The sequence below is a fragment of the Atractosteus spatula genome, chromosome 20, assembly GCF_055471065.1.
Source record: "Atractosteus spatula isolate fAtrSpa1 chromosome 20, fAtrSpa1.hap1, whole genome shotgun sequence".
NCBI classification, from domain to species: Eukaryota; Metazoa; Chordata; class Actinopteri; order Semionotiformes; family Lepisosteidae; genus Atractosteus; species Atractosteus spatula.
The window spans coordinates 18166469-18176197 of NC_142725.1; the positions used below are offsets into that span (position 1 = coordinate 18166469).

Sequence of the window (9729 nt, forward strand, 5' to 3'; positions counted from 1 at the left end):
AGCGATGCCCTGTGTGACACAGAGCTCAGTCTCTCCAGCAGGAAGATGATGATGATGAAGAGGAGGACATCAATGCCCCCCAGAGCTCAGGCCTATTAGCAGACGCTGCCTCAGTTGCAGATCAAAGCTCTGGGGCTGCAGCCCTGCTGTGTGTCTAATGGGCCCCTGTGCTCCAGCACTGAGCTAATAGGGGCAGGAGACACAGTTACACTGGTGCTGCAACAGACCCTCTGTACTGGACACACTCACAGTGCATACACAGTACACACGACACACACAGAAACACACTGCAGAGACCATAGAGACACATAGTACAGACACACAGTACACACACACTGCTCACACACACACACTGCAGCGCCCGCTCTCCCTACTCCTGTCTCTGTCTCTCGCTCCCTCTCTCCTCGCACACACAGCTCCTGCACCTGCAGGCTCTCTCCAGCTCCACACAGCGCCTCTCTGACCTGCCGAGCGCTGCTGCCGTGCTTCTCCCGGCCGCTGCAGCGGTCCGGACCGCGGCTGACAGACAGACACGGCCGGAAGATAAAACATTTCGGGACCGCGGAGGGGCTGAGATCCCGGTCCCGGAGGCAGAGCTGAGTTCGGGTCACCTCACTCAAAGCTCCCCGGACCGTATTTCCCGGTGCGGCGCTGTCGCTCCAGGACTCTGGACTGCGGTTCTGTAAAGCAGGACCCAACTGTCCCAGTATACACATTCGCCGCTCATTGATCCGAACCGGGGAGCCCATAGCCGAGCCCACAGCCTGTTGCCTGTCAGGACCCGGAACGGGAGTACCGGTGAGTCTCCAAGTTGCCTGGGGTGTCTGATTCTGCCCGTCTCCGGTCTAAGTGAGCTCATTAAGCGCGTTAATAACCGCTCGGCCCGGGCCGACTTCTTTTCGTGTTTAAATCTCCGTTATCGATGAGCTTTTAAAACGCAGCGAAACAGAAAAGCGACCCAATTGAATTTAGGGACAGCGCGATCAATGAGCGCTCTGCGGGACCGGGACTGGAGGGCGGCCGAAGGAGACCGAGGAATCGATCGCTTCTATCGATCCGCTGATGAGCAGAAACAGAGCGAGAGAAACGGTGATCTTGGAACTATTATTATTCTTATGAGTCCTACTAAAAGTAATGGTGTTTTTCTTTAAACTTGCATTCCTACGTGTACGTACCTTTTGAATCACGCTGAATTCACCTATTGAAAAAGTTCAGTAGTGCTCAATCGACAATTACTCTTATTTTCTAGCGACTGCTAGCAACCTTTCTATTTTTAACAGTTTGTCATATCCTCGTCCATCGTCTGTCTTTGTCCATCACTGATTCCTCTTCTTGTCCTCCTGTCTCAGTGTTCATCTCCCTGTCTCTTCTGCTGTGTGTGCCTGTCTGTCTCTCTCTCTCCTGCTGTATGTGCCTGTCTGTCTCTCTATCTCTCTTTCCTGCTGTCTGTCTGTCCAGGGCTTAATGTGTGGAGCAGGGCTGTGTTTTGGGATGACCCCGTGTCATCTGGAGGTGTTGTTTCTGTCCCTGACGGAGACCCAGTGCCTCCCTGAGTGCCCCCCCTCTCTCCTCCTGTGCGCAGGAGTCGCCCCAGGAGACTGAGCTCGGCTTTGACAGGAAAATTAATTTGCAGGAGCAGGGACTCTGCTCTCTTCTGTAATTAGTCTTCCTGGGTTGTGCAGAGCTGGTATCTGCGAGGACTGGAGTGTTACAGAGAAACAGCACACAGAACTGTACACCACAGAACCGATGTCCCTGTCTGGTCCGAGAGTGTGCACAGAGAACCGATATGCCTATCCGATATGTGCACAGCGACAGTGGAGAGAGAGACAGTGGAGAGAGAAACAGTGGAGAGGAAGAGACAGTGGAGAGAGAGACAGTGGGGAGAGACAGTGGAGAGGAAGAGACAGTGGGGAGAGACAGTGAGGAGAGACAGTGGAGAGAGAGACACACTATGACAATGAGCTCCACTACTGATTACAGTAAATCATTGACTTCCCGCCTCTAAAGAGTCCACCTGATCATCAGTCCACCTCTCCTGAGTGACCGCAGCAGTGTCCAGCCTGCAGGCCAGCATGTCCACTGGGTCTGTGCTTCACACCAGCTCACACACCCGAGCTGTAGAGGACCATGTGCAGGAAGTGGAATAAAATGTAGTTTTCTCATCCCCTCCGGTGCTCCTACTACTGGGAGAATTTCCAATCCACTGCCCCAGCACTGGGCTACGGCTCTCTGTGCAGGACAGGGTGTCTGGGGGACCCCGGGCTCATGTTGTACCCGACCGCACTCCTGTCTGCAGAGCATCAGGGCTGCAGTGCAGTTTGTTCAGGCTTTCATGAACAAATAGTGAGACAAGCAGGAGCAATAATTATCTCTGCGTGAGAGAGCTTGTTCAGAGCCAGCATGCATCTCCATCCAGCAGACACACTGAACACACACACACTGAACACTCCACACTAAACACACACTGAACTCTCAGCAGCCTGTCCTCTCTAGGCAGCCAGGTCTGTGTGTCGCCCAGTTTCTATGGCCAGATTGTGGTCACAACTCTCTTTCCTCTCTCCTCTCTCGTCTCCCCTCTCTCTTCTCTCCTCTCTCTCCTCTCCTCTCTCTCTCTCCCCACTCCCCTCTCCCCTCTCCCCTCTCCTCTCCCCTCTCTCTTCTCTCCTCTCTCTCCTCTCTCTCTCCCCTCTCCCCTCTCTCCTCTCTCGTCTCTCCTCTCTCTCCTCTCCCCTCTCCCCTCTCCCCTCTCCTCTCTCCTCTTTCTCTCTCCTCTCAATTCAATTCAATTCAAGGTGCTTTATTAGCATGACCGATGGGTACAATCAGTGTTGCCAAAGCAAATGAAAGTAATGATATTTACATGAAACAAAACAAAAATAGAAGTAAAATAAAATCTACAGACATATTACAGACATTTACAACAAAGACATATTATACAATATTGACATATTCTGTAGGCGGCTGGAGCATTATTGGGAGACAGACTCACTGTTCCTCAGGCTGTGACAGGAGATCACATACTGGGCTGCCAGTTCAACTGAGTTCCCTCCTCCCTCTCCCAGTAGGATTGGGACCCGTTGTGATTCTGGCAGGTGTGGGAACTCTGGGATTAGATTTCTGAATTTCGGGAAGAATGTTTCTCTAATCCCAGAGTATCTGTCACAGTGCAGTAGGAAGTGCACCTCTGTCTCTATTTCTCCCCGCTGGCAGTGGGAGCACAGCCTGTCCTCTCTGGACAGCCAGGTCTGCCTGTGTCGCCCAGTTTCTATGGCCAGGTTGTGGTCACTGAGCCTGTACTTCGTCAGGGTCTGTTTCTGTTTGTTATTTTTTATTTTGGTCAAATATTCAGCTAGTGTGTATTGTCTGTTTAAGGTTCTGTAACATTCCAGTTTATGTTGTGTCTGTGTGTGTGTGTCCCAGTGTGTGAGATATTGCTGTTTGATCTGTGCTGTGATTAGGTTGAGTCTGGGTTGTGGTGCTCTAGCAGTGCTGTCCTGAGGCTGGTTAGTGTCGGTGTGGCTCAGGTCGGTGAGCCTCAGGACCAGCTGGCTCAGGGGGCTCTGTTTTGGGCTCAGCTCTTGGCTCAGCAGGGCTTTGTGGTGGTAGGAATTTTGGTCACTGTTTTTTAGGTGTAGCCAATACTTGAATATTCTTTTCTGTATGTTTATCAATAGTGGGTACTGGCCTAATTCGGCCCTGCACCCGTTGTTAGGAGTTCTTCTCTGCACACGGAGGATGTTTCTACAGATCTCCATGTGCAGAGTTTCTGTGGGGTGTTTGTCCCATTGGGTGTAATCCTGGTCTGTGAGGGGACCCCACACTTCACTGCCGTATAGGGCAATGGGTTGGATTACACTTTCAAGTATTTGGAGCCAGATTCTTGTTGGTGGGTTGATGTTGAAGAGCCTCCTTCTTATTGTGTAGAAAGCCCTGAGTGCCTTCTCCCTCAGTGCCTTCACTGCCAGGTCAAAACTCCCGGAAGAGCTGATGGTGAGACCGAGATATGTGTAGCTGGATGTGTGCTCCAATGTGTTGTTGTTCAGTGTGAATTTGTACCTGTTTCCCTGAGGTCTGGCTTTCTTCTGGAAAACCATAACTCTGGTCTTGTCCAGATTGACTGTCAGTGCCCAGGTCTGACAGTACTGCTCCAGCAGTGCCAGGTTCTGCTGCAGCCCCTGTTCTGTGGGCGACAGCAGGACCAGGTCATCTGCGTAGAGCAGGAACTTGATTTCTGTGTCGTGTAGTGTGAGACCAGGAGCTGCAGACTGCTCCAACATTCCTGCTAATTCGTTGATATAGATATTGAACAGTGTTGGGCTCAGGCTGCAGCCCTGTCTCACCCCGCGGCCTTGGGTGAAGAATTTAGTCCTTTTGTTTCCAATTTTCACTGCACATTTGCTCTCTGAATACATTGATTTAATTATGTCGTACACTTTGCCCCCTATGCCGCTTTGGAGTAGTTTATAAAACAATCTCTCATGCCAAATCGAGTCAAATGCTTTTTTGAAATCGACAAAGCAGGCAAAAATTTTTCCTTTGTGTTTTTGGTGGACGTGTTTGTCTATCAGTGTGTGTAGGGTGTAAATGTGATCAGATGTGCGGTGATCTGGCAAGAAGCCAATCTGACTTTTACTCAGGACATTGTGTTCGGTAAGGAAGGCCAGTATTCGTGTATTCAGGATACTGCAGAATACCTTCCCCAGGTTACTGTTCACACAGATGCCCCGGTAGTTGCTGGGATCGAGTTTATTTCCACTCTTATAGATGGGCGTGATCAGTCCTTGGTTCCAGGCCTCGGGGAAACATCCAGCTGTCATGATGAGATTGAGGAGTTTGAGCTGGGCTTGTTGCAACTTTGGGCTGCTGTGTCTCAGCATCTCATTTATGACTCCATCATGGCCACAGGCTTTGCGTGGTCTGAGGGCCTGGAGTTTGTCCAGTAGCTCCTGCTCAGTGATTGGGGAGTCTAAGGGGTTTTGGTTGTCTTTGATAGCCAATTCCAAAATTTTGAGTTTTTCATAAATGGTGTTTTGGTCTGATTGATTTGTATTTGGGAGCTTTTCATACAGACTTTCAAAGTATGTTTGCCAGATTGTTCCATTTTGGATGGCCAATTCTTCTGGTTTTGATTTGTTTAAGTTGTTCCACTTCTCCCAGAAACAGTTCTGATTTAGTGACTCCTCAATTTCTGCAAGTTGTTTGTCTATGTATGTGTTTCTTTTCTTTTTCAGCGTGTGTTTGTAAAGTTTTACCATGTCACAGTACCTGAATCGCAGATCTGTGTTGTGTGGTTGTCTGTGTTTTTCATTTGAGACTTTTCGTAGTGCATTTCTGATGTTTTTGCACTCCGTATAAAACCACTTTTCTTTTGCTTTTGTTTTTTGGTAGTTTTTTGATTTAGTTGTTTTTAGCTTAGATTTTGATGCTAGTTTGTGGAATAGGTGATTTAGTTTTTGTGTGGCCAAGTTGATGCCTAATTTGTTGGTTTGATACGGAGTGTTTAGGAATGTGTCCATCAGTGTCTGAATTTCGTCATCGCCCAGTGCAGTTTGGTATCTGTCCAGGCTGTCTGTGTCCCATCTGTACGCCTGGTTGAGGTCATACAGCTGGCTGGGCTGTGTCCGTGTGTCTCTGTACTGGTGTGCTCTCTTCATGTAGAGTGTGATCTGGCTGTGGTCGGAGAGGGGAGTTTGTGGCCTGACAGTGAAGGCACTGATACAGGAGGGGTCCAGGTCGGTGATGGCGTAGTCCACCACACTGCTACCCAGAGCTGAGCTGTAGGTGAACCTGCCTAGAGAGTCCCCTCTAGTCCTGCCGTTGACGATGTACAGGCCCAGCCCTTGACAGAGCTGCAGCAGCTCGCGCCCGGTGCTGTTGACCGTAGTGTCATGGCTGCACCTGTGTGAGGTGACCGGTGTGTGGTACAGAGGGGATTGTCCGAATATGTGAGTGTTTCCCTGTGTGCTGGTGAAGTCTGCCAGTGTGCCTGTTCGTGCGTTGAGGTCACCATAGAGCAGCACGTTTCCCTGGCCCTGGAAGTGACCGATCTCCGTGTGGAGACTGGGGAGAATTCCCTCACTGTAGTAGGGGGATTCTGAGGGCGGGATGTAGACAGCACACAGGAAAACCTCGTTTTCTGTACAGATGGTATTTCTTTTGATTTTAAGCCAAACTCGTGACTCTTCTTTCTTTACTAATTGTATGGAGGACATACAATTCCTCCATACAATTAGTATTCTCTCTCCCTCTCCCCTCTCCTCTCTCCTCTCTCTCTCTCCCCTCTCCTCTCTCCCCTCTCCTCTCTCCTCTCTCTCTCACCTCTCTCCCCTCTCTCCTCTCTCTCTCTCCCCTCTCCCCTCTCCTCTCTCCCCTCTCTCTCCTCTCTCCCCTCTCCTCTCTCTCTCCTCTCTCTCCAGACAGGGCGATGTGTGATGAACAGTGGGAGGACGGCGAGGGGGAGGGGGAGGGGGTTGAGGACCGGATCCGGATGCTGCCGGCCCCCCCTGATTACTCAGTGGAAGGCCCTGGACTGCCCCTGGCCCGGCGGAGCCCTGGGGCCTGTGTGGCCTGGGGGGCAGGGCTGACACTCTTCAACAGCCTGCTGTGTGTGGCCAGCCTGGCGCTGCTGCTGGCCGTCTTCGCCATGGTGCTGCTGCCCACCATCATCGTGGTCTACTTCGGCTTCCAGTGCCACTCTCGGGTGAGTGACCACACCCACCACGGCCCACCACCTGGAGGGTCAGATCCTCCCAGAATTCACCCACTGAGGCACCTGACTGGACCGGAGACACTGCTGTCCCTCTCCTCTCACACTCCCCCTGAATTCACACACTGAGACACTCCTGACTGGACTGGAGACACTGCTAGAGACACTGCTGTCCCTCTCCTCTCACACTGCCCCTGAATTCACACACTGACACACTCCTGACTGGACTGGAGACACTGCTAGAGACACTTGTGACCTTTCCTTACTTTGCTCTAAATTTACCAACCTTTACTATAAATTCACTGTTGTCTAATGTGCTTTCCCCTCAGTTGCACTGGGCTTGACTGTGCTATACATTTACCATGATCTCACTGCACCTTCCTGCAATCTTACCCTGTTTTCCCTGGGAAGTGCTACACCTCTCACAGAGCTTGACAGGATTCACACACACATGCACGCCTGCCCCCTCTCTGACTCTGCTGAATGATTCTGCTTGATAACGAGAGACACTTTGCGCTGCGTCGACTCTGTGACTGTCCCACAGCACTGAGCCGGGGACAGGCTGGTGCAGACACCGCTGAGAATTCACGCACGGGACTCCAGACTCCGGACCCAGGACTGAGGGACTGCGGTTCGGATCCAGCCTGGGCCTGTGCCTGTCTCTCCGTTTAATTCCATTCAACCAGCTGGCTTGGCATGACCGATGAGTTACAGTGGATACAATTAACACAACATCCACAGACTTTCACGAAAAAAGGGAATCAGAGGACGTTTACATACAGCACACAACACAGAGCGCTACGGAGAGACAGGCTCTCTCTCCTGCAGTAGCTCTCTGCAGGCCCTGCTCTAATCTAGTGGTGAATTATATCGTGACAGGGGGCGGGGGGGCACTCTGTGTGGGAGAGGGGAGAGAGGGCTCCTGTCACAGCCTGGGAGCTCCTTTCTCCCCAGGGACACCCTGAGCCACATCCCTGGGGAGTCGGCCGGCGCTGGGATGAGGAAGCGTGTCTGTGGGCGGTGTGCTGGTCCAGCAGCCGGGCTCCGTGGCAAACGATCCTGGTGCCCTGGCAGATCGTGGGGCCCGGGTTCGAGTGCTGGCCCGGTCTGGTGGCGTAAGGGAGTGTTACTGCAGACAGTATCTGAGCTCCATCTCCCTGGGAGCGTCTCTGACAGCTCTGACAGCTGATTGACAGCTTGAGTGGCACAGCTGGGCGGGCAGGGGAGCCTGGGAAAGACAGACAGTCACAGTCTGGCACACACACTCACACACAGTTACACACACACACACACAGTCACACACAGTCACACAGAGACACACACTCACACACACGCAGTCACACACACAGACACATACACAGACACACACAGTCACACACTGCACCTACAGTCCTGAAACACACACACTCTGCACGCAGATGGAGGTTATTCGCCTGTCTGTCCCTCTCCTCCCTGTGCCAGAGCACTCAGTGATCTTGGCTCAGTGCTGCTCCAATGCTTGACAGCTCATTCATTAGCGTTTCCCTCTCTCTGCTCCTGCCACGTGTCTGCTGAGCGCTGTGAAACTGTCCCCCTGCCTCACTGCTCCTCTCTCCTGCCCCCTCTCCCCACAAGGTCCTGCACTCTAAGGCCTCCTACTGTCGCCACCTGCTGGACGACAACAGTTCCTCTGCACTCATCATCCTGGGCTTCGTGGTGATGTCGCCACTCATTGTGGTCGCCATGGCGATCTACTGCGGCCTGGCTCGCCGGCTCCGCCTCTTCCTGCTCTTCCAGCCCTGCTCGCGTGCACAGTACCACGGGGGGGGGTGGCGCGGGTGCGAGGGGAGGGGGGGCAGCTGCTGCTGCTGCTGGGGTGGGGAGAGGTTGAGCTCTGTCAAGGCCTGGGTCTGACTCTCACTGTGAGTCTCACCCTGTCTCACTCTCACTGTCTCTACACCCTGTCTCACTCTCACTGTGAGTCTCACCCTGTCTCACTCTCACTGTCTCTACACCCTGTCTCACTCTCACTGTGAGTCTTACCCTGTCTCACTCTCACTGTCTCTACACCCTGTCTCACTCTCACTGTGAGTCTTACCCTGTCTCACTCTCACTGTCTCTACACCCTGTCTCACTCTCACTGTGAGTCTTACACTGTCTCACTCTCACTGTCTCTACACACTGTCTCACTCTCACTGTGAGTCTCACCCTGTCTCACTCTCACTGTCTCTACACCCTGTCTCACTCTCACTGTGAGTCTCACCCTGTCTCACTCTCACTGTCTCTACACCCTGTCTCACTCTCACTGTGAGTCTCACCCTGTCTCACTCTCACTGTCTCTACACCCTGTCTCACTCTCACTGTGAGTCTCACCCTGTCTCAGTCTCACTGGGCCTGTCACTGCCTCACTCTTCGCATGCCACCTTACTCCCTTAGCACACTGTGCCACTGTTACTCCCTCTCCCAGTGCACTCTATCTCACTCTCCCTATCTTAGCATAGACTCACTCACTCTTCCCACACTGTCTCACTCTCACTCTCTCAGCACAGACTGCCTCACTCTCTCTGTGTGCTCACAGTGAGATGGGATGCACAGAGCACTGATAAGCACAATGCTGAGCCGGGCGCAGTCCAGGCGTGTCCTAGTGATGTAATCTATATCCTCTGTAATGTGACCCAGGTGTCATGTCAGTCCGTGTGTAGATTTCTACAGTGCTGCTAGTACTTCTGAACTGTGCTCTGTTGGAAGCTGTGATTAAAGAGGAACTCGTTGATCTCATGAGTGCTGTCTCAATTAATCAATTAATTCTATTCTTTCAATTCATTACAGTTTCGCCGAAGCACAGCAGCAGACAACAATTAACTGTGTCAGCAACTGAAACAGGTCATTAACACCGGCAGTTTAAAAGACAAGGGCTCCTACAGCTAGCAGTTCTGTCTGCAGATCAGACCCAAGGAGAGAATCAAACAGCAAGCAATCACATAACCAGTGTGTGTAGTTTGTGTGGTGTGTGTAGTTTGTGCGGTGTGTGCAGTACGCAG

At 52.0% G+C, this 9729-nt stretch overlaps 1 protein-coding gene across 1 annotated transcript; it reads left to right on the forward strand.

The window, feature by feature from the left end:
* The first annotated feature begins 386 nt into the window (after positions 1 to 386).
* On the forward strand, positions 387 to 9461 carry tmem88bl (transmembrane protein 88b-like). Its single transcript, XM_088938199.1, has 3 exons — positions 387 to 798; positions 6420 to 6703; positions 8324 to 9461. Exons 2-3 carry the CDS (start codon positions 6428 to 6430, stop codon positions 8600 to 8602), a joined length of 555 nt encoding a protein of 184 aa, XP_088794325.1. The 5' UTR covers positions 387 to 798; positions 6420 to 6427; the 3' UTR covers positions 8603 to 9461.
* The last annotated feature ends 268 nt before the right edge of the window (positions 9462 to 9729 follow it).

Bases quoted from the DNA above. Each gene is read 5' to 3' on its own strand.
- tmem88bl (XM_088938199.1), top strand. From the start codon at position 6,428: ATGTGTGATGAACAGTGGGAGGACGGCGAGGGGGAGGGGGAGGGGGTT. The intron at 6,704-8,323 runs GTGAGTGACCAC...TCTCCCCACAAG, and splicing joins GCTTCCAGTGCCACTCTCGG to GTCCTGCACTCTAAGGCCTC.